Genomic DNA, 26057 nt, shown 5'->3' with positions numbered 1-26057 from the left:
GTTTCCCTCTTGTAATGGCTTCCCTCTCTCCTCCTGGGCTGTGCTTTAGAAATGTGTCAGTTCACGACTGCAATCCCCACCCCCACCCCCAATGAGGCTGTAGATCCTCCACTTCTTGAGGCTTCCTGTGAGGTTGGGTGGCACCCGGAACATTCAGTGTTCCTTCCTGACTTCCTCATTCCACAATGCCCATCTCTCACACCTGCCCATCCTTGCCATTACTGTTCCTAGTGTCTGCCAGGACCGGAAGTGGAACTGCACAGACCATGTGTGTGATGCCACGTGCTCCACGATTGGCATGGCCCACTACATCACCTTCGACGGGCTCAAATATATGTTCCCCGGGGAGTGCCAGTATGTTCTGGTGCAGGTGAGAGGGATGGAGAAGGGGGAGGGTGCTGTCTGTCCTTAGGAGGGGGTGGGCAGTGCTGACTGCAATCTGGGGGTTTCCAGGTCAGAGTCTATTGTTGTGCCCATAGGAACAACTCTGGGGCTGGTTTCCGCTGGAGTGATGGTCCAGCCCCTGCAAGATGTGCCTGGTCAGAGCTTGAACTCACAGTGATTGCCCATCTTCCTTCAGCTTACCTGGATGGAGACTTATAAAAATAGGACGCAAGCTCATTTGTTGACTGGGATTAAGTTATGGGGCAGGGCTACCATCTTCCCAAATTAGTGTCAAAACAGAATTAGAAGAAGGCATCATTCCTTTTGGCAGACGCAGCCTCCTCAGTCAGTGGGGAGGGGAGTGAGGCTGAATTTCAGGCTGTGCTTACCCTCCTTGCTAGCACGCTTGTGCAGTTAATGACCCACACAGCCTCATGCAGTGCCCTGAACAGGGGGACATCTGAAGTGACCCCTGGAGTTTGCTTTCCACCTTACGATTCTGTTGCATTCTCCACATTTTCTTTTCTAACTGGGTGCAGTTCAGAATGGGCAGAAAGCGGGTGGGGGCACAGAAAAGTCACACTGCCCAGCAGAATGAGAAAGAACCCTGGAAATCCTAGCTGATGAGTGAAGGCATGGGCCCCGTTGTATGGCTTCCTATAAATTTCTCTTGCTGGTTGACATCATAGTGGGTAAGCAAGGAGGTATGGGGTCTTTTCTCATGAGGGACAGGACAGCTCAACTCTCTGAAGCTTTAAACAAATGTGGTCTCTGTGTCTCTAGTCTTGGGAGGGGGTTGGGTGGGTGGGTGGGGTTGGTGTGGTCCCATAGGAGGGCCACAAACCTGTAGGAGCCTCAGCCCCAGAGACTGAGCTGCAGGGCCCCAAGGGTCAGGCGGTGAGGGTGACTGAGAACGCATGCCTGCCCAGAATGCTGGGAGTGGGACAGAACCAGCAGTGCTCTGACCAGCCACATGCAGAGCATGCTGGGAATGAGCAACCCTACCAGGCAATCATGTGCAGAGCATGGTGGGAGTGAATAAGGGGACTGACCAGCTGCATGCAGAGCATGCTGGGAGTGAGCAGCCCCACCAGGCAGCCACGTGCAGAGCATGCTGGGAGGGAGCAGCCTCACCAGACAACCACGTGCAGAGCATGCTGGGAGTGAGCAGCCCCACCAGGCAGCCACGTGCAGAGCATGCTGGGAGTGAGCAGCCACACCAGACAACCACGTGCAGAGCATGCTGGGAGTGAGCAGCCCCACCAGGCAGCCACGTGCAGAGCATGCTGGGAGGGAGCAGCCTCACCAGGCAGCCTCATGCAAAGCATGCTGGGCACCAGCAACAGCACCATCCAGTCGAATCTCTACCACCCACCACCAGAGTTTTTGATCTGGAGAGAGGTGGTAGGACTAATATTTCTCTCTGGGCACCTCTTTTCTGCAGGATTACTGTGGCAATAACCCTGGGACCTTCCGGATCCTGGTGGGGAATGAGGGATGCGGCTACCCCTCGGTGAAATGCATGAAGCGGGTCACCATCCTGGTGGAAGGAGGAGAGATTGAACTGTTTGATGGGGAGGTGAGTGCCAGCCCCATCCCTTCCGCCTCAGGCCCCCTTTGTTCTTTTGTTGGCTTGTGAAGAGCAGGCGTCAAGCATTTGTTTAGAACTTGTGTGAATGGAATATGGTGCAGCCATGAATGAGCACAAGGTGGAGCTCTGTCGTCTGACTGTGACACGTTCTGTAGGAACAAGTTACAGATGCATATAATAACGTGACTCCATTGCAGTAAAGTAAGGTGCAGAGTAGGGTGGAGAGTGTGTAAGTCCATCTGCATGCGCACAGGAAGAATCAGTGCTTGCCTCTGGAGGGCGGGGAGGCTGGAGGGCAGGAGGACTTCCCCTTTTGTATATAAGTTTACATAACATATGTAAAATACAATTATATATATTATATATACACACATAAAATATGTATATTTTGGGAAATAATGGTGCTTTGGGGATTTTTACTTTCATCTTTTCAATGCTTTTCAGATAAATCTTTTATTTTAATAAAGATTTTATTTATTTATCTTTAGAGAGAGAGGAAGGGAAGGAGAAAGTGAGGAAGAGAAACATCAATGTGTGGTTGCCTCTTGCACACCCCCAACTGGGGGCCTGGCCTGCAACGAGGCATGTGCCTTGACTGGGAATTGAACTGGCAACTCTTTGGTTCACAGGCCGACTGACACTCAATCCACTGAGCCACACTAGCTAGGGCCAGATAAATCTTTTTTTGTTTCTTTCATTTCTTTTTAAATCTTTATTTCTAAATCTTTTTTTTTTTAAGAGCTCAAAAGAGCAGTAACCTGTTGCAGTCCTTGTGTAGTAAGAGCTTTGATGTGGTTCTCAGAGGGCACATGAGAACCACAAGGAGATCTTGTGTAAGATATTGATTCGGGGCTCAACCTGAGATTCTGACTCGTAGGCCTGGGTAGGGCTCAGGAATCTGCATCTGCAGTGGAGGGCCATCCCTAGACCACAGTTTTGGTTCCACTGGTCTGACTCTAGCTAGTACTAGGGAGACCCAGGACCTGAGCTCACACCTGTTCTGGTATCTTCATTTTGTTCCATGGCCTCAGCCTGCATTGTGACCTTCCGCAAACGCCCATCACTGATGTCAGGGGATGGGGGTGAATTGTCCTCCATATGGAAGAAAACTGCTTAGCAAGTGGGGTCTACTGTCTGTGAGTCAACAGCATCAGCTCCATTTCGAAGGAGAGCTGTACTTAGGACAGATGACAGTGGCGATGTTGGACAGGAGGTGTGCGCAGATGACTAGCTCTGCATGTTGTGTGTTGCTAAGGAGAGGACCTTTGCAAAGGGGTGCCAGCATCTGCCTCAGTTTTATGAACTAGATAGCCAAGCCACTGACATGGGCTTGGAGGATTTAGCACTGGCAATGACCCAACCAGTCAAGGGCTCAAGTGAGACTCCAGCAAACTGAGATCCGCGATTCCTGCCGCCAGCCCCAAACTCCTCAGCCTCTCTGTTCTCCGTCAGCTCTCACTCTTGATGACAGTGACTCTGGGGAGTGGGAGGTGGAGGAAGGAAAGGAGAGAGCCCACTGCTCATTTTTGCATAGGGATAGATATGTTTTTAAATCAATTGCTTGGAGATGCTTAAAGTCATTGTCACATTAAAAAACCTTTTTAGGGGCCACATGTATTAAAAGATCAAGTGTCAAAAGATTCTTCTTGTGAAATGATGGATGATCTCCTGCTAGTTGGTTTTGCTGTATTTTTAATCTCATAATTTTGATATTGTGTCCACCTCTCTTGCTGTCCCTTAATCAGGGGATTCTTGGAGAGTGGTAGGCGAAATGGACATGGAAACGTCCAGGCAGGTGCTGGCCCTGAAGGGACAAGCTCTTATGGGGCACATGGCTTATGGTTCTGGAGAGCCATGGAGACAGGTGCAGCTGTGGGGCAGGCAGAGAGCTGGATATTCCCTCTCCCTGTCTCACGCTTTGTCCTCCTTCAGGTGAACGTGAAGAGGCCCATGAAGGATGAAACTAACTTTGAGGTGGTGGAGTCTGGCCGGTATGTCATTCTGCTGCTGGGCAAGGCACTCTCTGTGGTCTGGGACCACCACCTGAGCATCTCTGTGGTGCTGAAGCAGACATACCAGGTCGGTGGCCTTCTTCCTCATCTTGTGTGTGACTTGTCATTGTGACCTTCTTCAGCTTCATGAGTAGCAGGAGATAGACCCTGCCCCTCTTGACGTCTCAGGGGAAGGTGTTTAGTCTGAAAAGGGTCTGTGCGAGCAGCATCTTCAGAGAAGGGAGGGAGGGAGTCACACAAGTAGCTGGATGAGCGAATGTAGGTATACACAAAGACTGTAGGGTGGATGATGTTTGGGGTTGTCTGAGCAAGGATGTCTGGGGCCTGAGTGGAGGGATTAGGGGAGAATGGAAGTTAACAGGGTAGGGAGGAGACAGGGTCCATACTGTAGGGCTGTTAGGCCTTTTGTCCAACTGTGGGTACAGTCTTACATGTTTCCCAGTAACTTATACCCATTGTACCAAACCAAATTCTCCATATTGAAGCAAAATAGAATAAGTCACATCTCTTTGTCCCAAGATAAGGCTCCAACTATGTCGTAAGAGCAGAGTACCTTTTCTTTTCCAGGCCAAATATTTCCAGTTCCGCCTATAGCTCTTAGGTCATAGTTTCCATTCACTCAGTAATTCCTTGTTTAGGACTTGAGTACCAACACTATGGTAGGTGAACACGAACGTGAATAAGATATTATGTCAGCCCTAGTGGCATTTGGTATACACAGAATCCTGGTCAGCCTGCTCTGAACAGGCTGCAGTTCTCCAGGTAAGGGATTCCCTGCTTTCACATAGGGAAGCAGGATTAGTGGGTTCTTTCCTCAGACCTCTCCTCTTTCCTTGATGCAATGATCAACCAGGTTCTGTCTCTGATCAGGCCCTTCCTTACTGGGGAGAATGATGGCATATACTGGAGACACCAGAGCCAAGGCTGCCTAATTCCTACTTTTGCCCTTGGCCAACTATGGGACATGGGTGGGTTGCCTCTCTTTGAGAATGATCTTTTTTTCTCTAACTTTAAAATGAGGTCAGTGAGGACAGCCAGGAAAAGGCCTTGGCAAGGGCAAGGCTTTGCTGATCGCCCTGGTCTCCTTCTGGGTCTGCCTCTCTGCCCCCTTCCACCATCCTCTTCCTCAGATGAGCCTGCCTCCTTTGCTGCCTGGAGCGCTCCTTGCCCTGAATCTGAACTTGCCCTGAGCTTTGCAATGCTCATGCTCTCAACCTGTGTCCACCAGGAGCAGGTGTGTGGCCTCTGTGGGAATTTTGATGGCATCCAGAACAATGACTTTACCAGCAGCAATCTCCAAGTGGAGGAAGACCCCGTGGACTTTGGAAATTCCTGGAAAGTGAACCCGCAGTGTGCTGACACCAGGAAGGTATGTCTGGGGTCTCCCTGTGGGCCATGGGTGGTGGGTGGTATGCACTGCAGTGGTGGCAGGGATTGAAAAGTGTTCCCTGGACCCTTCTGGGTTGACTATTTGGGTCTATTTGCATTCCCTTTCCCTGTTCCCCAGGTGCTGCTGGACTCGTCCCCTGCCACCTGCCACAACAACATCATGAAGCAGACCATGGTGGATTCCTCCTGCAGGATCCTCACCAGTGACATCTTCCAGGACTGCAACAAGCTGGTGAGGGCTGCGGGGGAGGCAGGGGAATGCTAAGGGCTGGCCAGTGGCTTGGGTGCTCAGAGTGCGAGCCTCTAATTGCGGATGTTGCCTTGGAGCCTTTGAAGTGATGCATCGAGTCGCCTCTTTCCTCCCTTTCTTGTCTTCGGACTGGGAAACGGGAAGGGTAATTGGCAGGCTGTGAGGAAAGCACTGCCTGCAAGTCATTTCTCTTCTCTTCTGGGCATCTGCTTCTCTTCTGGCATTCTGTCTTAGGGTTTTGTGTCCCCGTGAATTATCTTGTCTCCAGCACAAGATTCAGGAATTTCAGTTTCCTGTTACTTCACTATGTCTTCAGACCTGAGTGCCCTCTCCTCTGCCCTCAAAAAACCCTGTGCTCTTAGGTCTTGTCTCAAAAATCCCCTCCCTTATTTTTCTTTCTTTTTCCATTTTACTTTTTTCTTTTATAATGCACTTTTTAAAAAAGTATATTTTATTGATTATATTGTTACAATAGATTCAATTTTTGCCCCCTTTGCTCCCCTCCACCCAGTACCCCCCCTGAAATCCACCACCCCCGGCTCCCCCAGTTCATGTCCATGGGTCGAGCGTACAAGCTCTCCGGCTTCAGCCTTTCCCATATTATTCTTAAAAAAAAAAAAAAAAGATTAATTAATTAATTATTTTTTATAACAATAAAACCTTTATAATCTTATAAAGAACAGTGGGCGAAGGTCTCGTGCTCCTCTAGTTGCTTCAAGGTGGGCATGGTCGTCGTCCTACCTACCCTTGGGTCCAGAAATCCCTAGTAAGAGAGGGGAAGGATCCTTCCCACATGGGGAAGGATCGTGCAGACTCCAGGTCAGTTGGCTGTCCCCGGGCAATGGCGTGCTTGGTTTAACAGGCTGGCATCCTTGTTGTATTCCAGCCACTTAGTTCAGCCATTCCACTGAGTCTCAGGAGGCAGCAGTGCAGACAGGATTAAGAAAAATCCCCTTTTAACTCCAGGGATTTTGAGTCCTCATTTTATGGCTCGTTTTTGTGTCTTCATCTCCAGTGGCGGTAAGGAAATTCCCCAAACACATGCACGCTGCTGTGTAGCATCAGCAGGGTGGGTGTGACTGGCTGAGTACCTGCGTCTCAGTTCCCTTCCTCTCCATCCAATGACCTTCAGTCCCCGAGGACTCTGAAGGATGGTCAGGGCTCCCTGGTTTGGTGGAAATCCTGGGCGTCTGAATTGGAAGAGTGAAGGCAGTGAGAGGAGGCAGGGGAGTCAGGCTTGTTGGAAGGTCTTGGAGGGAACAATCCGCTCAGTGTCTGCATTCATTCTCCTCACAACTGCCCTAAAAAAGGCCAATGTGTGTGTGTTAGCATGTTTGTGGGGCAGATGGGAGTGGTTCTTGTGGCTGAACATGGATGGCGGATGGGCTACTTCTTTATGTAGGTTTGGGGTTGGAGTCCAGGAATATTCAGGCTGGCCCTGCTGTCCAGCGTACTAGTACCATTGCCCCTCAGTGAGGCAACTGGAGTGGGTCCTGATATTCCCTCTTTCTCCTTGCTGGACGGAGGCCACCAAAGAGAGTGATGAGCACATGTCACTGGAGCCCCCCTTTCCCTACTGTGACCCCCCAGAACATTCCCACCCAGACTGAGAGCCAGCGTGCCTAAGTCTAGTCCCAGGCCTAGGTCACCCTGAGTATCCCTGCAGGTGGACCCCGAGCCATTCCTGGATGTTTGCATCTATGACACCTGCTCCTGTGAGTCTGTTGGGAACTGTGCCTGCTTCTGCGACACCATTGCTGCCTACGCTCATGTGTGTGCCCAGCACGGCAAGGTGGTGGCCTGGAGGACAGCCACGTTGTGTCGTGAGTCTTGATGTCCCCCGTGACCTCCCCTCAACCCTGTTGCATCTAGACTTTAAGGTCTTAAAATGGGGTGCAGGATGACACCTTCATGGGAGAGAAAGCAGAGATCTAGTATGGGGAATGATGGCAGAGGGCAGAGGGCAGTTAAGACACTGATGTGGGTGAGGAGGGACAGGGGACGGGGGTTGAAGACATTCATATGTGGAGACCCTTATTCTGGAGAAATTATGGAGGAGGGAGAAGAAGGAACAGTGCTGAAAAGAAGAGGGAAGCGAATATATTATCTTTAATCGGACACTATTGTATTTGCCCCTATGAGGGATCCACTCACTCATTTATGTAAGGTTCTTCCTTCCTTGGGCGTAAGCAGCTGACCCAGAAGCAGGAGGTTCCTGGTTTAGGTGCTTTGAAAGTCCAGGAGCCTCTAACACTGGTGACTCCTGTAGTTCCTCTGTTCCCAGTCTAGTCGCCACCTCCCCTGGTGCCCACACCTCCATGTCTCACCACTGCTGCCTGGGGCCTTGCTCAGCCCCGGCTCCTCAGGCTGCCCAGGACTGCCTGTGCTGTGATGAATGGTTTTGTGCTCTTTCCGTCCTTCCACACAGCCCAGAGCTGCGAGGAGAGGAACCTCCGGGAGAATGGGTATGAGTGTGAGTGGCGCTATAACAGCTGCGCTCCTGCCTGCCCTACCACGTGCCAGCACCCGGAGCCGCTGGCCTGCCCCGTGCAGTGCGTGGAAGGCTGCCACGCACACTGCCCTCCAGGTCAGTCACTGGCCCTGAGTGGGGGTGGGCTGGGGGGATGGGACAGGCTGTCAGGAAAGGCAATCCCTTCATCTCAGCCTTGCCCAGTGGTGCCCCATCCCCGACCCTAGAACCCTGGGTTCTGTTTCCATGTGCCGTTCCATCCAAGCCTGGCCAGCGATGACATTTGTCCAGCTGAGCTCCTGGACAATGCTTCTGGGGGCTGTTAATGGGCTCATCACCTAGAATCCCATGATCTGGCAGAAGTTGCTGCAAATGTGGCTCATGTGTCTGTGGAACTGAATTTTCAATTTTATTTAATATTAATTTAAATTTAAATCTGGCTGTTGTGTCGGGTGGCATAGATCTAGAACTACTAAATGATTCTTGGGTGGAGCAAAAAAGACCCTCAAAAGAGATAAGATTTCATTTGAGTTGAGGCTTGGGGGCAGTGAGGTAGGGTGACCGACTCCGCCTTCCAACCCTGCAGAGGGGGACATCAGTTCTCCTAGAGAAGGAAGGTGGCTCCCTCAGGGAGGGTGACGCTTGCGGAGGCAGGCAGAGCTGACTTCTGGGACAGGTCCCTTTAGTTAACAGTAAGTCTTCCTTGTGGAAAAGGTGAGAGTGTTGGCTCCTAACAAGAGGTTGTCATGCAGGGAAAATCCTGGATGAGCTTTTGCAGACGTGCATTGACCCTGGAGACTGCCCCGTGTGCGAGGTGTCCGGCCGGCGCTTAGCCTCTGGAAAGAAGATCACCTTGAACCCCAGTGACCCTCAGCACTGCCAGATTTGGTAAAACCTGGTGGTTTGAAGTTAGGGGTTTTACTACCTTCTCTGGGGGCCTGCTCAGAGGGGTGGGCTTTGGGAAAACTTCCTTGCCACGTGAGTGTAGTTTTTGTTTAGTTTGTTTCTCTCTCTTTAAGAACAGACTAGACCATCTCTCCAGAAAATATCTCTTAAGAGAACAGTTAGGCTTCTTACTCTCTTCTTGCTGAAGGATGGACGAGGTTTCCTACTGTTCATGGAGGTCACATCTAGTCCAGGATAGGCATCTATGAAAGTCAGGTTTCTTTCTTTCCTTTTTTTTTTTTTTTACTGGAGGTGGAGAAGCAGGGGAGGAAAGTGAGACAGAGCCCTGACCTCTCAGGGAAACAGACACTTTTGGGCTACAATTGAGGTCCCAGGACAGGGCTTTGTCACTGGAAGGGAAGACACTCATCACTGCTCCCTGGCTTCCCTCACACAGTTGCCTCTGGGAACATGGGGATTTTGGGGAGAGGGGAATGAGTGCCCAAGGGTGAATACTGAGCTTTCTGAAGTCCTGCTCCTAAGCAAGGAGCATGTATTTGGACGTCGATATATTCAATACCACTTCTTATGTGAACTTAAACTTGAGAACTGGAATTCACCAGGGAAGGGGCTGTGGCCACAGCTGCCAGAGTCAGATCCTGCCGCAGCCATCTGTATAAACAGCAGTGAACACTGCCCAGGGCGAGCTTGCTCTCAAACACAGGAAACTAGAAAGTATGTCACTCACGCACCGTTAACAAAGATGGAAGCAATAAATTGTGTAGACCACGAAGAGGTAGGAATTAACTCCCCAGTAGACCCTGCCTACCCACTCGCCCTATGCTGAAAGGGGGACTGTAAGGGAGAGAGAATGAACCCAATGCTGGCACGCGGCTCTGAGCCTCAGGACACAGAGTGTAGAGCCGTCTCCCACCTCTCCTGCTGGCACACAGGGAGGGGAAGCTGCCAGTGTACACACTGCAGAGGCAAACAGGTGTGGGCGATCGTTGCAAAGCAGCCTCGAACGTCTCCTGGGAAGCAGGCCACAAGCACACTTTCCAGGGCTCAGGACACTGCTGCCCTTGCAGCCTTCCAGGGTGCTGGAGAACAGTTCCCTCAAAGGTCAAGAGTTCATAAAGGCGAAGTCCTAGCCTGGATTTCATCTGGGGTCTGGCACAGCCTGCCACTTTCCAGGACACTGGTGAAAGGCAGAAGTGACAAGAAGGGACTAGAAGTTTAGACTGGTAGTATAGGACTTTGTGTCAGGGACACCTGTTCTGTGAAAGACTCATGGTGTGGGCTTGGGGGTGGGTGCAGGGCCTCACCAGTTCCTGGCACACGATCGGGGCTCTCTATATGTCCCCTGGTGGAGTGAATGAATGAGCCACCAACTTTCCTCTGTCTAACATCTTGGAGACCCCCACATACTACTCTCAAGTGCTTTGTTTTGCTAGCTAAAGTTGGGATTTTGAATCTTTATTCATCTTTCCAAACATGTTTTTAGTCCAGTTTTTCCTTTTTTCCTTAAAGCCCAACATATTAAGCATGGTAAAAAAATTCATATATTTAACGTTCTGTTATAATATAATAAATACTGTAAAACATTTATCTTCAGTAGAACATTCACAAGTCCTGGTCAGTGTCAACATTTTAGAGCAATATTTGTCTTTGGAGTTACTTGGCTGAAGGTTTGGATTATCATTAAATATTTATATTGCTAGAGATGTAGGTTGAAAAAAAAAAATCAACATTCAATGGTTGTGTGGATGGCCTGGACAAAAGAAAGATTCTTTTTCAGGTTCTAGTGCAGAGTACAGCTTTGGCTTGTAGAATCAAGCTCTGTGTGTGTGTGTAGGAATGCTATCTGGGGACATATGTTAAGAAATGATGTCTCACGTGGGTGGAGAGTGATTGTGGCAGCTCTGTAGTTCAGGTGGGCCAGGACAGCGGGCATATGGAAATACGTGCCATGGTCCTGAGTAGGGCTGAGAAGTGCTCAGCGCTTCTTCCCAAACCATCTTTGTTTCTCTTCTTCTACAGTCACTGTGATGGTGTCAACCTCACCTGTGAAGCCTGCAGGGAACCCGGGGGCCTAGAGGTGCCCCCCACAGAGGGCCCGGTCATCCCCACCACCCCATATGTGGAGGACACCCCTGAGCCGCCACTGCATGACTTCTACTGCAGCAAGCTGCTGGACCTGGTCTTCCTGCTGGACGGCTCCTCCAAGCTATCTGAGGCCGAGTTCGAAGTGCTGAAGGTCTTCGTGGTGAACATGATGGAACGCCTGCAAATCTCCCAGAAGCGGATCCGTGTGGCCCTGGTGGAGTACCACGAGGGCTCCCACGCCTACATCCAGCTCCGGGACCGGAAGCGGCCCTCGGAGCTGCGGCGCATTGCCAGCCAGGTGAAGTATGCGGGCGGCACAGTGGCCTCCACCAGTGAGGTCCTCAAGTACACACTCTTCCAAATCTTCGGCAAGGTGGACCGCCCTGAGGCCTCCCGCATTGCCCTGCTCCTGACGGCCAGCCAGGAGCCCCGGAAGTTGGCTCAGAACTTGGTCCGCTACATGCAGGGCCTGAAGAAGAAGAAGGTCATCGTGGTCCCAGTGGGCATTGGACCCCACGTGAACCTCAAGCAGATCCGCCTCATCGAGAAGCAGGCCCCTGAGAACAAGGCCTTTGTGCTCAGCAGTGTGGACGAGCTGGAGCAGCGCAGGGATGAGATTATCAGCTACCTCTGTGACCTTGCTCCCGAACCGCCTGCCCCAACTCAGCCCCCTCCTGTGGCCCAAGTCACTGTGGGTCAGGAGCACTTGGGGGTTTCGTCCCCGGGACCCAAGAGGAACACCATGGTTCTGGATGTGGCATTTGTTCTGGAAGGGTCGGACCAAATTGGAGAGGTCAACTTCAACAGGAGCAGGGAGTTCCTGGAGGAGGTGATTCAACGGATGGACGTGGGCCAGGACAGCATCCACGTCACAGTGCTGCAGTACTCATACACGGTGACCACGGAGTCCACCTTCCGCGAGACACAGTCCAAGGGGGACGTCCTGCAGCGGGTGCGCAAGATCCTCTACCAGGGTGGCAACAGCACCAACACAGGGCTGGCCCTGCAGTATGTGTCTGAGAACAGCTTCTCGGCTGGCCAGGGGGACCGGGAGCAGGCACCTAACCTGGTCTACATGGTTACAGGTAGCCCTGCCTCTGATGTGATCAGGCGCATGCCCGGAGACATCCAGGTGGTGCCCATTGGAGTGGGCCCTCATGCCAACGTGCAGGAGCTGGAGAGGATCGGCTGGCCTAATGCCCCCATCCTCATCCAGGACTTTGAGACACTCCCCAGGGAGGCTCCTGATCTGGTGCTGCAGAGCTGCTGTTCTGGAGAGGGGCTGCAGATCCCCACTCTCTCCCCTGTCCCAGGTATGTGGGCACCTTGCACAGGTGCCAGGCTGGGGGTGGCCTTGGCAGAGATGTGATTCCTGGGTTCTAATCCTGGCTCACCTGCTCTGTGCTTTCGGTCACATTCCGTCGTCAGAGTGCCTGGATCCTCACCTCCCAGGCAGGGAGATGCAGCTGGGATCCTTCATTGGGGAGGATCTTTTCTTGTAAATTCAAAGGTAATGCAAGTCTTTTGTTAAGACTGAAATAATACCGAAGAGACAGAATAAAGAATATGTGTTTATCATACAGCCTCAGACCATCCAACCCCACTCCCTGCCTTGGAGGTAACCTGTTAAATTTGGTGACTAGCAGCTTTTTGACCACACTGGGTGGATACAATTATTATAAGTAACTGACATTCTTTGGGGCAAGGCTGGGAAATTAGGTGACAGGTAACAGGTTAAGTCCTCAGATTCTGTAGCTAGACTGCCTTGGTGTGAATCTCACTTCTGCCACTTACTGGCTGGGTAATTTTGGGCAATTTTTTTGGTAATAATTTTGGGTAGGTAGCTCTGTGTATATCAGTCTATCTGTAAAATGGCGATAGTAATAGTACTTACTTGAAAATGTTTAGAATAGTTCCCACCACATAGCAAGTGCTTGCTACTTCTGCTATGACTAGTGCTTTCTTAATTTCTTAATGGATACTACTTTCTAATCAACTCCTAGTTCCTGAACTTCCTTATTTGGTGTGTTTGGGAGCATCCCAGAAGAACTAGCCTTCTTTTAATGTCTCTTCAGTCTCACACTTGGTATCAGTGCCTTTGCTTCTTTATTCTTGTTTTAACCAGAGCCACAGATTTATTGAAATTCTTGTTATATTTTTGCAGAGAACAGTGATAGCATCATCTTATCAAGTGAATGGTGTGTAGTCTGGAGTGTGTTTCCTCAGTAAGATCATGATCCCAACAGTGTTTACCATGAGCACGAGGCATTTATAATCAGAATACTTTAAAGCACTTACCTACCCATAAAATCCGAGGACACACAAGCTCGTTTTCCAGGGATTTGCTGCAGCTCCATTTCCTTTTGCCATCTCCCTGTTTGGCTGCTCCAGTATCTCTCTCAATTCTAGAAGAATTGCAACTTCTTACTGAGGGAGCTGATGCCTCTTGCTTTCATTGGGAAGCATTTAAGTTGCCTTTGTGTGGCACGGCAGTCTTCCCAATGCCTCCAAACGTGGGGTGTTCATGGGCCCCCTGCCCTCCTCGGTGGCCCATCTTGCCAACCTGCAGGACCAATGGTGACACCCGCCCTTGTCAGGGCCGCGTGGTCAGTGGCACGCTGTGTGCCTGCCCATCGAATGCGGTGTCTGCTGCAGTGGCTGGTCCCCTGCCAGCGCTTGTGTGCTCACCTTCCTGCTCTCGCTGCAGACTGTAGCCAGCCCCTGGATGTGGTCCTCCTCCTGGACGGCTCCTCCGGCTCTCCAGCTTCTTACTTCGACGAAATGAAGAGTTTTGCCAAGGCTTTCATTTCAAAAGCCAATATAGGTGAGTGATGCACCTGAAGGAGCAGGTTAGAAAGGGGCTCTTCCTGGGGCTCCACTCGCTCCAAAGCGCTACTCTGTGTTCTCTCTCCTGCCAGGGCCTCAGCTCATGCAGGTGTCAGTGCTGCAGTATGGCAGCATCACCACCATTGACGTGCCATGGAACGTGGCCCAGGAGAAAACCCACTTGATGAGCCTCGTGGACTATATGCAGCAGGAGAGAGGCCCCAGCAAGCTTGGTAACGTGGTGCCATGGGCTGGGATGCAGGGGCGGCGTCTGGTCCTCATTCTTGGCATGAGTGACGGAGACCTGGGCCAGTTACTTTGCTCTTGGCCTTAGTTTTCTTTCCTGTAAAGTGAGGGACTCGGTGATCTTTCAGGTCTCATCCAGATCTCACCTGTGTGTGAGACTCTCTGAGTCTCCGAATCATTCTGTTTTGATGGCCTGTGGATCCACCTGGAGACAGGATGCCCAGCTGGCTTCAGACACTCCATTTCCCGCAGTCAAGACTGACTTGGCATGGTCTGTTCTCCACTTGCAGGGGATGCTTTGGGCTTTGCTGTGAGATACGTCACTTCAGAAGTTCACGGAGCCAGGCCTGGGGCCTCTAAGGCGGTGGTCGTCCTGGTCATGGATGTCTCCACAGATTCGGTGGCTGCAGCAGCTGATGCCGCCAGATCCAACCGTAAGTGTCCGGTGTCCAGTCCTGAGACTGTGTGAAACTGCTAGAGGATCAGAAGTGGGAAGGTGTTACTTTCGGAGCCCTGGCTGATTTAAATGCTCAACCCCCACATGTGGCCTGGTTTCAAACAGCAGGAAATTGTCCAATCCCTGTGTAACTTGGAAACCAAGCAGTAATAACTGTATGTTTACCAGTCATTTGTCTGAATTCTTTAGATTTTAACCTTTAATTGCTCCATATGTTCCCTTTGTGTCCATGGGTGGGTCATACCTCACACCATTCCTTTTTAAAGTGGCATCTTGGTCTCTTACATATCTGAGGTCAGAGGGGTTCCTTTGGGGGCCTTGAGAGACACCAGGGACTTTTGGGTATTCAGAGCCCTTTTCCAGTACCAGCCCACTGTGTTTGGGGGCTGGTGCAGGATGGACGAGAGACAAAGGCTGCTGCTTTAGGAAGGGGATGATGCAGGCATGACCCAGCCGTGGCGCCCCATAAGAGTTTGAGCTATGGATGTCCACAGAATGTGAGCCCAGACAGGTGATGCGGTGCTGAGGGAGGGCCAGGTGAGTGGGTGGTTAAGGCCTCTCACGGCCACCTGGAGAAATGTTCGTCTTTCAGGCCTCACTCCGGAGTTGTCTCTTCTCTGACGGCTTCCTGTGAACCAGTCACTCTGTTTACTGGACCGTATCTGAACTACTCGAAATGTGCAAGTCACATTGTGGTTCTGTTGTTGTTGTTGCCTGCACAAACTGGTGGTTCTTTGAAGGCAAGGGCAAAAGCGCACTTAGTTTTGTATCATCTGTGCATGAGGCACAAAATAGGTGTCCACTTCATGTGGCTGAGTGAATGTTTATGATGGGTTTATGAAATCTGTTGTTTTAGTGGGAGGACTCTAAAAGGAAAAGGATAGCTACTCAGGTGATACAACCAGATTACGAGAGCTGAGAAGTTGCTGGCAGAAAATCAGCTCTAACCTTAAGCAAATTGCAACTCCCTAGAAGTTTATGGAGAACCAGTGGGAGGTATTTCAGGATGGAGACTTTTTCCCTCTGGTATTAAGACTCCAAAGAAAGACTTTTATCAGGAAAGGTCTGAGGGTAAGAGACGTGACCTCAAGCAGGTCATTTAACCACTTAAGGTTAAGTTTCAGGTTCTCATCTGTAAACGGGCATGCACATAGTCATTGCTCAACCCTGTGACATTTTCTCTTCTCACACTCACCCCCTGGGTGGTCTCATTCAGGGTCATGTATATACCACTGACTTCAAAATTTCTATCTCCAGCCTGGATCTCTCACTTCAACTTCACCTCGATGCTTTAACAGCCAGGTCAATATAAATCGCATTCCTGACCTTGACACCCAAGTCTTCTCCTCTTTCAGTCTTTCCCATCTTAAAAAATGGCAATTCCATTCTTGTAGTTGCTCGGGTCCAAAACCAGCATCCTTGATTTTTCCCCCCTCTTATACTTCCATCCAATCCATTGGTAAACTATAGCTACAACTTCAAAATTCATTGAGAACCCCACCACACCATGCCACCTCCACCAGGCCACCCGATCCAAGCCCCCATTCTCCCTCACCTGGATTATTGTAATGTCTGTCTAACTGGAGCCCAGCTTCCACTCTTGTTCCTTACTGTTCATGACCAACACAACAGCTGTAGTGATGCTTCAGCTTCTGTCACTCCTCTGCTCCAAAGTCTTGGCTGGCTTCCCATTTCATTCAGTAGCGACCTATGAAGCTTTGCATGATCTGTGCCCCCCTCCCTCTCCTGTTTGCTCTGCTCCCACCACCCTGGGGTCTGCATCACACTTCTTCTCTGGGGCCTTTGCACTCTGTGTTCTCTCTGCTCGGGGTATCCTCTTGGCTCCTGCCTTCCATCCTGACTTCACGTCTTTACTCAGATATCATCTCTTCACTGAACGCATCTCCAACCACCTTGTATGAAACAATAACTCCCACTTCTACCTCTGAGCACGCTCATATCCCATTTTGTTTTTTTCTAAGCACTAGCCACATCTGAAATATTAATTCTAGATGTTTGTTTCGTTGTGTGTTTGTTGTCTGTCTGTCTCCAGTGTAAGCCCATGAGGACAGGGACTTCATCTGCTTGGCTCATTGCATCCCCATTGCTTAGAATAGTACCTGCCACCAAGTAAGAGCTCATTAACGCTTGTGGACTGACTGAATGTCCTCCTCCCGGGTATGTGTACATGACCAGGCTGGGAATCATGAGGTTCTATACAGATACAGGGTGTAGCTTCAGGCTAGTCCATTTTGTGACCCCTTGACCAAAGCAGGTTAACAGGGACCCTTTCTTGTTCCTCTGCTGACTCTAGGCGTGACAGTGTTCCCCATTGGAATTGGGGATCGGTATGACATAGCCCAGCTGAGAATCTTAGCAGGTCCAGATGCCAGCTCCAACGTGATAAAGCTCCAGCGAATTGAAGACCTCCCCACTGTGGTCACTCTGGGCAATTCCTTCTTCCACAAGCTGTGCTCTGGTGAGTCATGTAATATCTTTTTTTCCCTCCCCAAAACACAAAACAAAGGCAAGAAAACCTATTTCAGAGACCTGAGGGTGCCCATGAATAAGATTTGACCCTGCATGAAGATTGTTGTATAGACCAGGACCTTTAAGTTTCTGCTCATGGAAAGTTTGTGCTATTAACCCCCAAGGGCCTACAAGAAAGCTCTGTGCATATGGCGCTCTTTCCATTCTACCTGCCCATCCAGACTTTAGCAGAAAACCCCATGCTTAATTGTACACAGAGATCTTGGATAAAGAAGTGGAAGAGAGAACAGGGAACCTCAGCATCCTGCAGATCATGGCCTTCTTCCCCATGCCCTGTACTCACTCTCAGCAAGAATGTAGAAGGCTTTCGAAATACAATATCCTAGAATCTAAGATCAAAGCACCATGGTTTAAGTTGACTTAAGGTTAGAAACATTCTTTTAACCATATATGTTTCCTTTTACCTGGTTTGATATCTTTTCCTAATGTAATTAGCAATGAGTCAAAACCTACTACAGAGTTATTGCCTTTTCTTCCTGGTAGGAATTTTCAACATCTCTTTGAAGTTTTCAGGATGTTGCCTCATTTCCTCCCTGCTCCCCCCATAGACTCTGATCTATGAAAGAGGAAAAGGAGATACTAACTGTGAAAAAGCTTTATGAACCATAGCTATTGCCATGTTATCATTATTGCTATCATCACAATTATAAATAATCACAAAGACAGTCCGAAGAACCATGGGATGCCTGCCTCTTATCTGGTGTACACACATCCTCACTGTTAAATCTACTCAGGTTCTTTTCAGAGTTAAGTTGACTTCAAGAGCTAGCCTGGGAGTGGGGGGGTTGGTGGTAAGCAGGCATTGTGAATGGCTTAGAACTTTTAGGTGATAGATGGGAACTGAGACCTCATTTGCATTTGTTTCAGGATTTGTTAGAGTTTGCATGGATGAGGATGGGAATGAGAAGAGGGTAAGTTCCCTTCTGTTGACTTTGAAGGAAAAATCAGAACTGTATATTTTGGGCCCTTGTTCCTCCTTGTTAACTTTTCTTTCCTTCTTATGGTCTTGGTCCAGTTCTACTTCTTATCATTACTTCCTGTTTTTTTGGGGGGTGGGGGTGGGGAGGAATGGGTCCACCTGAGAATCTTGTGTTCTGTGTCCTGACTCCTTGCCGTTTAGGCCCATGTTAGAGTCCTGTAGATGGGCTTAGAGCTGAAGTGCTTCATCCTCCGTTCTGCCTAAAACTGGTCCTTTCTTCTGCAGCCTGGAGACATCTGGACCTTGCCAGATCAGTGCCACACAGTGACTTGCCTGCCAGATGGCCAGACCTTGCTGAATAGTCATCGAGTCAACTGTGATCGGGGGCCAAGGCCTTCATGCCCCAACAGCCAGGCCCCTATCAGAGTGGAAGAGACCTGTGGCTGCCGCTGGACCTGTCCCTGTGAGTCCTTTGCTTCACCAGCCTAGACAATGTTAAAGGGGCAGTGCTTTTATCTGGGCTGTGCAGAAAGGTAGACAAGAAGCTGACCATCCCAGAAGCACCCTTCCCTCCTTACCACATGCACCTTTACCCACGTTCCCTTCTTCTTGTGTCCTCAGGACAGGTTTTCGTTCAGTCCCAGGAATCCCTGTTCTCTTCCTGGGTCTTCGGAGGGTACTTCTCAGGTTATGCGTAACCAGAAGGAAGAACTGATTTTCTGGGGTCAGTGCTCAGCTTGGCTGTTGGCAGTTAGCCTGTAGGAATCTATGCATTGGAAGTGCAATAGTTAGAGATGCCCCCAGAAAACCCCTTCACACCTTTAGCTGCATCAGAGGTGGGTGCACATAGTTTAGCATCACAGTGGCCTGGTTTAAGAGCAGGATGTCTTCAACTCCACCTCATACAAACCTGTGGAGAGCATTCATCCATGGGGGTAGGTAGTGCTCTGTCTTATAATTGGGAGAATGGCTGCTTATGATAATCCCTACTCAGCAGTGGATAGATCATAATTATTATGTTGAACAGACACACTTGTAGGATGCAATAAAAACTGTGTTTTATTCTCACTCGCCTTCAGAATTTATTTAGCAGGATAAATTTTCTCTCTGGACTGGATAAGAACTCTACCAGACCTCATATAACTTCTATTTATCCATAATGTGTTCTATGGTTCCTTTAAATCATAAAAATTCATCTCCGTTTGGTACTTAGATGCCCTCTCCTATGTAATGATCAAAGCCTTGATCTTGAGTTAGAGTTAATACACCTCCCTAATCCCCATTTGGGCTGCCTGCCTCTGGGAAAGGGGTGAGGTCAGCTTATTTCCCAGCTTGGAACTTGGAGAGAGGGGAGTTGGAAGGGCCTTCAGCAGCTTCAGGAGGTTCTTATGTGACTGCACTTCTGTGAGAGGCTCTGTCCTCTCTGGCCTGGCAGATGCTTAGGCAGCCACTGATTCTTGCCAGGTCTCCTGATTCCTTAAGAGGCTTCCTCATACTCCTCTGATACTCCATCTTGGGATGCAAGAAGTAGTGTATATTCTTTGGCTGGATTCTGCATCTCCCTGGTACTTTGTCTTTTATTTTTTGACATTAAACTTGTTATAAGTTCTGTCTCTTTGGGGGTCCTCCTTGTCCTTTAGCAGAAGTTCCCTTAGGATCAGATTTAGGACAACACCAGGCCATTATTTCTTCTGTAGGTCCTACATCTGGTCTCCAGGACTCACATACACGTTGGAGTGGAATGTACCTAATTCCCTAAACAGTAGCAAGTCTCCTTCTTGCTTCCTGGTCACCTCTGGCCAATAGCAATAGCTTCTCTCTTTTAGATTCTTCAGGTGTATGTGAGACACTGGTCCCTAACTGCATGGAACACAAATCCATCTCTAGGAATGGCCTCTTGAAAGTCCTGCTCATTAGGCTTGGGTGTCCCATTTGCCCCTGGTGGGGCCCATGGGGATGTTAGACTCGCAACACAGTAGCAGCTCTCTTCAAGTAAATCTCTTCTTAAATGCAATCCATCGGTACCTCTCTGACTCTTCTTATAACCTTAAAATGAGCAAAAGGCTTTAGGTATGATAAAACTAGATTTTGGCTTTAAAAAAAAAACATTTTAGAACTTTTTTTTGAATAATTTCAGATTTATAAAAAAGTTGCATAAATAGTATAAAGAGTTCCTGTATACTTCCACCCAGATTGTAGTATCTTATATAATCACAGTATAATGATCCAAATCAGTAAATTAACATCAATAAAATATTATTATTCAGTTTTTGCCAGTTGTCCAACTGATGTCCTTTCTTTTCAGGTGCAGGATTCAACCCAGAATCACACATTATATTTAGTTGTCATGTCTCCATAGTCTCCTTAAATCTGTAACAATTCCTTAATATTTCTTTGATTTTTATGACCTTGATGTTCAGAGGAGTTATGGCTAGTAATTTTGTAGAATGTTCCTTAATTTGGGTTAAATTCAGGCTACACGCTTTGTCAAGAATACCCCAGAAGACATACTGTGTCTTTTTTGGTGTATCAGGAGGAGGTACATGATATCATTTTGCCCCATTATTAGGGACGCTCAGTATCATCACTTGTGGTTTTTTTTTTTTTTTCATCGCTTGTTTAAGGGGGTACGTATTCACCTGGTTTCTTCACTGAAGTGTTATTATTTCCCTTCTTGCACTTAATAATTATCATGTGCAGAGATACTTTGAAACTATTGCAATGTATTTTCCACCCACTTAGTTGAGCACACCTTGACAATCCGTGCCTGAAACAGTTGTTGCTGTGGTGTTTGCCAAATAGCGATTTTCAGCTTCCACCATCCCTGCCATCTTTGTTAGTTTGAATTCTGTTGAAAGGAAGAGATTTTCTTCTCTGTTATTTATTAACTCAGTTAATTATTTGTATCAACATGGACTCATGAGTTCTTAGTTTGTTCTATGGGATAAATCAATTACTAGCATTATTTATTTTCTTGCTCAAATGGTCCCAGATTTGCACAGGAAGTCCTTGTGATTGGGCTCACACATTCTTTAGGCATGTCTACATCCCTTCCTTTCTCAGACAGAAACCTGGCTCTCAGTATTCACAATAGATTTATATGTTGGTTTAATCCCAGAATGCACAAAAAGTAGTTTCAGAATGGCTAACCCATACTTTTATGAAAAACAAATCCACTAACTAGAGAATATGATATTTGTGTACAATTCTTTTTGTCTTTGATCTTTGAATAAATGTAGTAAATCTTTCTTCAAAGTTATTTAGGCTGCCCGATCCCTTCCGTGTAGTTACGTCATACATTACCATTAGTTTCATTAGTTTCTGTTTGTATTCTATTTTGGATTTCCCTCATCCCCCATCTTTGCTGACTTTTAATTATTTATTTATTTTTGGTTTGTGACGCATTATCATAGTTTTAAATGTCAGAACACTACCAAAAAGTAAACAGTCCTCGACTTACAGTGATTTGACGTAACAGGTTTTCGACTTTATGATGGTGTGAAAGCGATAAGCAGTCAGCAGAAAGTGTACTTTGAATTCTGAATGTTGATCACTTCCAGGCTAGTATCTGTGACACTCTGTCGTGATGCTGGGCAGTGCAGCGGGCTGCACCTCGCAGGCAGCTACACGAGCACGAGGGTCAACAGCTGACACTTTGCAGTGTGTTCATTGTGTAAGATGATTTTGCTTATGCAAGGCTACAACTGTCGGCTAATGTAAGTGTTTTGAGCACATGCAGGGCAGGCTACGCTAAGCTATGATGCTCATTACGTTATGTGCATCAAGTGCATTTTCAACTATGAGACTTTCAACTTACGATGGGTTACGGGGTATAACCCCACTGTACGTCAGGGAGCATCCAAACTCAGAAATGTTACTCTTCCCTTTCCTTCATCCTTTCTACTCATTCCCACCTATTATTCCCTGGAGGTAACCAATTTCATTTATTTCTGGTTTATCCTTCTTTACAAATAAGCTTTGCTATTTCTGATTAAAATATATATCCTAGAAATCCTCCCTATTGGTTCAAAGAGAGCAGGTGAGATAAGAGATGTTTACAGAAGTGAAGTAATTTACCCAAGGTCACAGTGAAAGCAGGGAATGGAATTCAGTCCTGAGTTTCTCTGCTGGCTCTGAAGTACCCATTTCACAGTAAAAGTTTATCTTATGGTGGGCAGAGCCATTGTCATTAACTTGCCAAGTGTGAGCTAACACCATTTCTTTCCCTTGTGACATATTACACTCTCCTAGAAGTTGGGGCTGGATTTCTAAAGATTGGGATCCCTTGCGGCATGGACGTCAATAGGCCAGGAGCATTCAGGACGGTCACTTGGGAATGACTGGCTGCTCAGGGACTTGGGGGATTTTAAGTGGAAGAGCTCTTGGAGAGGCTGCTTATCTTCAACAGATGGTACATCCAGACCCATCATTTTTCAGTGGCTGTGCTTCCTTGATGTTCAGGTCTTTCATGCAGGTGGAGATTTCCCAGGCCTTTCTGTGAGTGAGGCACGTTAGAGAGGCCTCGCTAACTCACTGAGCTGCCTCTAAGTTCTTGGGCTTTTATTTACCCATCACCATTGATGGGATTATGGTTTGTCTGGAAAGCTCATCTCCAACTTCACTGAGGTCCACAATTAGCTTTCAGATCATGGGGTACCTTCCATGGGAGGATTTTCACTGAATTATCCCACGTAGATGCAAGATGATTAGTATCCCCAAATGGTGTTTTAATAGGAATCTTGAGAATTTGTTGATTATATGAATGAAAGAGTGGCAAATGAGGGAGTGCTGAGACCCAACCATTTGTTTTGGCTTCAGAAATATTTCTTGTGTGTGATCTCTTAAGGGATCAAGTTAATATGGCCACTTGTACCATTAGTCACTTGGCAGCTGAAAGGACACATGTGTTTTTAGGTGAACTCTCATTACGATGAGACCGTGAGCTCATGGTTTGCTTAGCTCCTCATGAGTTCAATGAGTCATAACACCCCTAGAACTTAACTTTTTTCCTACGCCAAGGCAGAGGAGAGCATTCCGTTTGCACATTACAATTTTTTTGGAAATATGGTTCTATAATTTGCCACGTTTTTCATGTAATACTTGCCCTTCTAAGCCTTGGCTAGGAGACTATTTAATGGCCAAGTGTTACTTACCTAAGGCCCTCTGCCTCTCAGAATCTCAGTTTCCTAATCTGTAAAAAGGAAGAAATTAAACTGTAGGACCTCAACTCTGTTTATCTGTGCGCAACTTGGTAACACTTACTGTTTCTTTCTATGTATGGAGTTTGCCTAATGTCACATCCCTCCTTTGTTCTCCCCTGTCCAGGTGTGTGCATGGGCAGCTCTACCCGGCACATCGTGACCTTTGATGGGCGGAACTTCAAGCTGACTGGCAGCTGTTCGTATGTTCTATTTCAAAACAAGGAGCAGGACCTGGAGGTGGTTCTCCATAATGGTGCGTGCAGCCCTGGGGCAAGGCAGGCATGCATGAAATCCATCGAGGTGAAACACAACGGCCTTTCAATTGAGCTCCACAGCGACATGGAGGTGAGAGGTGCCTCTGTGGGTCCCATGGCAAGACAACAGCAGAACCCTTGGGCAGCCACATGGACCGGGCGGCAGTTGCTTTTAGCAGATGCTTGTAATAGGAACTTAGCTTTCTGTCTAACTAGCAGAGCCCCTCCTTCTTAGGAGGGGCTTATTGCCATCCCTCTTGTTTTGGTGTGAGCTCACGTTCTGGGCCCAGATTCGGTACCAGTTTTAGGTAGCTTTAAATGGTGAAGTTAGTGCCAGTTTCTGGCACTGGTAGAAAATTGGGGTTGACACCAGTACTGTTTACCCAGCAGGCATTATGAGCCCAGTCTCCAGGACCTGTTAGCTTTCCAAAGGAAAATAGTGCCTCATTTAGGGCCTTGGAAATATTTAGGGCCTAAACAAAATATATGGCTGCAAAGTTTGAAAAGAAAACTGCAAAAACTGATTTAAATAAATGTTTGGTTAAATGTCTAAAAAGGGTTATATTATGCCAACTTCTTTACTTGTTCAGTTAGAAATGATAATAAATATTTCATTATGTGAAAACAACTTATAGGTTAGATCTCATTTTGTAAGAATTCTTGAATATGCACAGTGATTGCTGAAAAATAATAGCTAGTCATATATTAAATGAGTACCTCATAGACAAACATTTTACAATTAAAAGGAGAAAAAGCCTTCCAAAATTTTACAGTAGAAATTATATTTATCATGAGATGCGACTACATCTTAATATGTTTTATATGATGTGTGATGGGGAGACACTGATGAGCTGGCAAAAGAGCAACTTTCCCAGCCTGTGCTGAAGGGGCTGTCCTCCCCTTAGAGTGCAGACTCAAAGTTCAAGGTGTACTTTCATCCCTGGGCTTTCAGGTTCCAGGGATTTCTGTACAATATGATAATAGTCTGCTCTCCCACCAAACTCTGGGAAACTCCTTTATCTTAGAAGAGCTGCTGATAAATATCAGGGTCTGTGGATAACACTGGAGCTGAGTGTGGTGAATGTTGGAGACTGTTAATAACTTCAGGGAAAAGCTAAGAGTGAAATTCTAGAATTCCTTATTGATATGACAACTGATGAGTTATTTTCTTCTTTGGGCAGGTGGGAGTGAATGGGAGACTGGTCTCTGTCCCTTATGTGGGTGGGGACATGGAAGTCAGAGTCTATGGTGCCATCATGTATGAGATCAGATTCAATCACCATGGACACATCTTCACATTCACGCCACAAAACAATGAGTTCCAGCTGCAGCTTAGCCCCAAGACCTTTGCTTCAAAGATGTATGGTCTCTGTGGTAAGAATGTCTTCTTGATTCTCCCCCTTTTATAGGTGTAAAGCTTCCTTGATCTACTCTCAGGACTCTTGGATACCTGTATTTCTGGGTCTGGTAGCAAGATTCGGACACTGGTGGGGATGGAGAATGACCAGGTCTCTGGCATCAATGTGTTGGCACTGACAGCCACCAACCTTGTCTTTCCTTGTTTCTCTAGGAATCTGTGATGAGAACGGGGACAATGACTTCATGCTGAGGAATGGCACGGTCACCACAGACTGGAAAACGCTCATCCAGGAATGGACTGTGCAGCAACCCGGGAGGACGTGCCAACCCGTTCCTGAGGAAGGGTGTCCTGTCTCCAGCACCTCCCACTGCGAGGTCCTCCTCTCAGCACTGTTTGCTGAGTGCCACAAGGTCCTTGATCCAGCCATGTTTTATGCCATCTGCCAGCAGGACAGTTGCCACCCAGAGCAGGTGTGTGAGGTGATTTCCTCTTATGCTCACCTCTGTCGGACCAATGGGGTCTGTGTTGACTGGAGGACAACGGATTTTTGTGGTGAGTGTCTATAAGTCCGCCTAAAAATTGTGAATACCACCTAATTGTGGGCTTGCTCAACTTCTCTGGGGCTCAACTTCTTTATCTGGATAATGAGGATCAAGATCCTGCATTTCTTATTACCCAGGATTCCAGTTAGGATCAAAGGAGACGGTAGATGTATAAGGTGTTTGAATGTAGAATGAAAGTATGATTATTTTCATTAGTATTTCTAGTGTTCAGAAAAACTGTGATTTTAATGTGTTAGACACAGATGTGCCTCTGTTTCCCTCCGACTGGTGTGAGCCATCCAGAGTCACCTCCTTCTCTGTCCGCAGCTATGCCATGTCCACCATCGCTGGTCTACAACCACTGTGAGCACGGCTGCCCCCGGCACTGTGAGGGCAACTCGAGTTCCTGTGGGGACCATCCCTCGGAAGGCTGCTTCTGCCCCTCACACCAAGTCCTGCTGGAAGGTAGCTGTGTCCCTGAGGAGGCCTGCACCCAGTGTGTCGGTGAGGATGGAGTCTGGCACCAGGTAGGAACCCTGGTCTCTCACCTCCCACGAGGCTGCTTCTTTATGGGGTCAGTAGGATGAAGTGTTCCCCAGTGACTCATCCCATCCA

General features: G+C 48.1%; 1 protein-coding gene across 1 annotated transcript in view; it reads left to right on the top strand.

The window, feature by feature from the left end:
• Positions 1 to 26057, top strand: part of VWF (von Willebrand factor) — a 124531-nt gene that overhangs the window by 66685 nt on the left and 31789 nt on the right. The window contains exons 20-38 of the mRNA XM_090272686.1: positions 232 to 370; positions 1829 to 1963; positions 3908 to 4054; positions 5216 to 5356; positions 5495 to 5608; positions 7293 to 7449; positions 8055 to 8213; positions 8849 to 8984; positions 11022 to 12400; positions 13795 to 13911; positions 14006 to 14146; positions 14450 to 14593; positions 16931 to 17095; positions 18034 to 18077; positions 18371 to 18548; positions 23411 to 23631; positions 24722 to 24914; positions 25111 to 25452; positions 25770 to 25969. Coding sequence (XP_090128812.1) covers positions 232 to 370; positions 1829 to 1963; positions 3908 to 4054; positions 5216 to 5356; positions 5495 to 5608; positions 7293 to 7449; positions 8055 to 8213; positions 8849 to 8984; positions 11022 to 12400; positions 13795 to 13911; positions 14006 to 14146; positions 14450 to 14593; positions 16931 to 17095; positions 18034 to 18077; positions 18371 to 18548; positions 23411 to 23631; positions 24722 to 24914; positions 25111 to 25452; positions 25770 to 25969 — 4252 coding nt within the window. The remainder of the gene's footprint in view (positions 1 to 231; positions 371 to 1828; positions 1964 to 3907; positions 4055 to 5215; positions 5357 to 5494; positions 5609 to 7292; positions 7450 to 8054; positions 8214 to 8848; positions 8985 to 11021; positions 12401 to 13794; positions 13912 to 14005; positions 14147 to 14449; positions 14594 to 16930; positions 17096 to 18033; positions 18078 to 18370; positions 18549 to 23410; positions 23632 to 24721; positions 24915 to 25110; positions 25453 to 25769; positions 25970 to 26057) is intronic.

Source organism: Furipterus horrens, unplaced genomic scaffold, assembly GCF_987537825.1.
Source record: "Furipterus horrens unplaced genomic scaffold, mFurHor1.1.pri manual_scaffold_4, whole genome shotgun sequence".
Taxonomy (NCBI): domain Eukaryota; kingdom Metazoa; phylum Chordata; class Mammalia; order Chiroptera; family Furipteridae; genus Furipterus; species Furipterus horrens.
The sequence above is the reverse complement of the archived record's forward strand: the minus strand, read 5'-3'. Positions and strand labels throughout refer to the sequence as shown.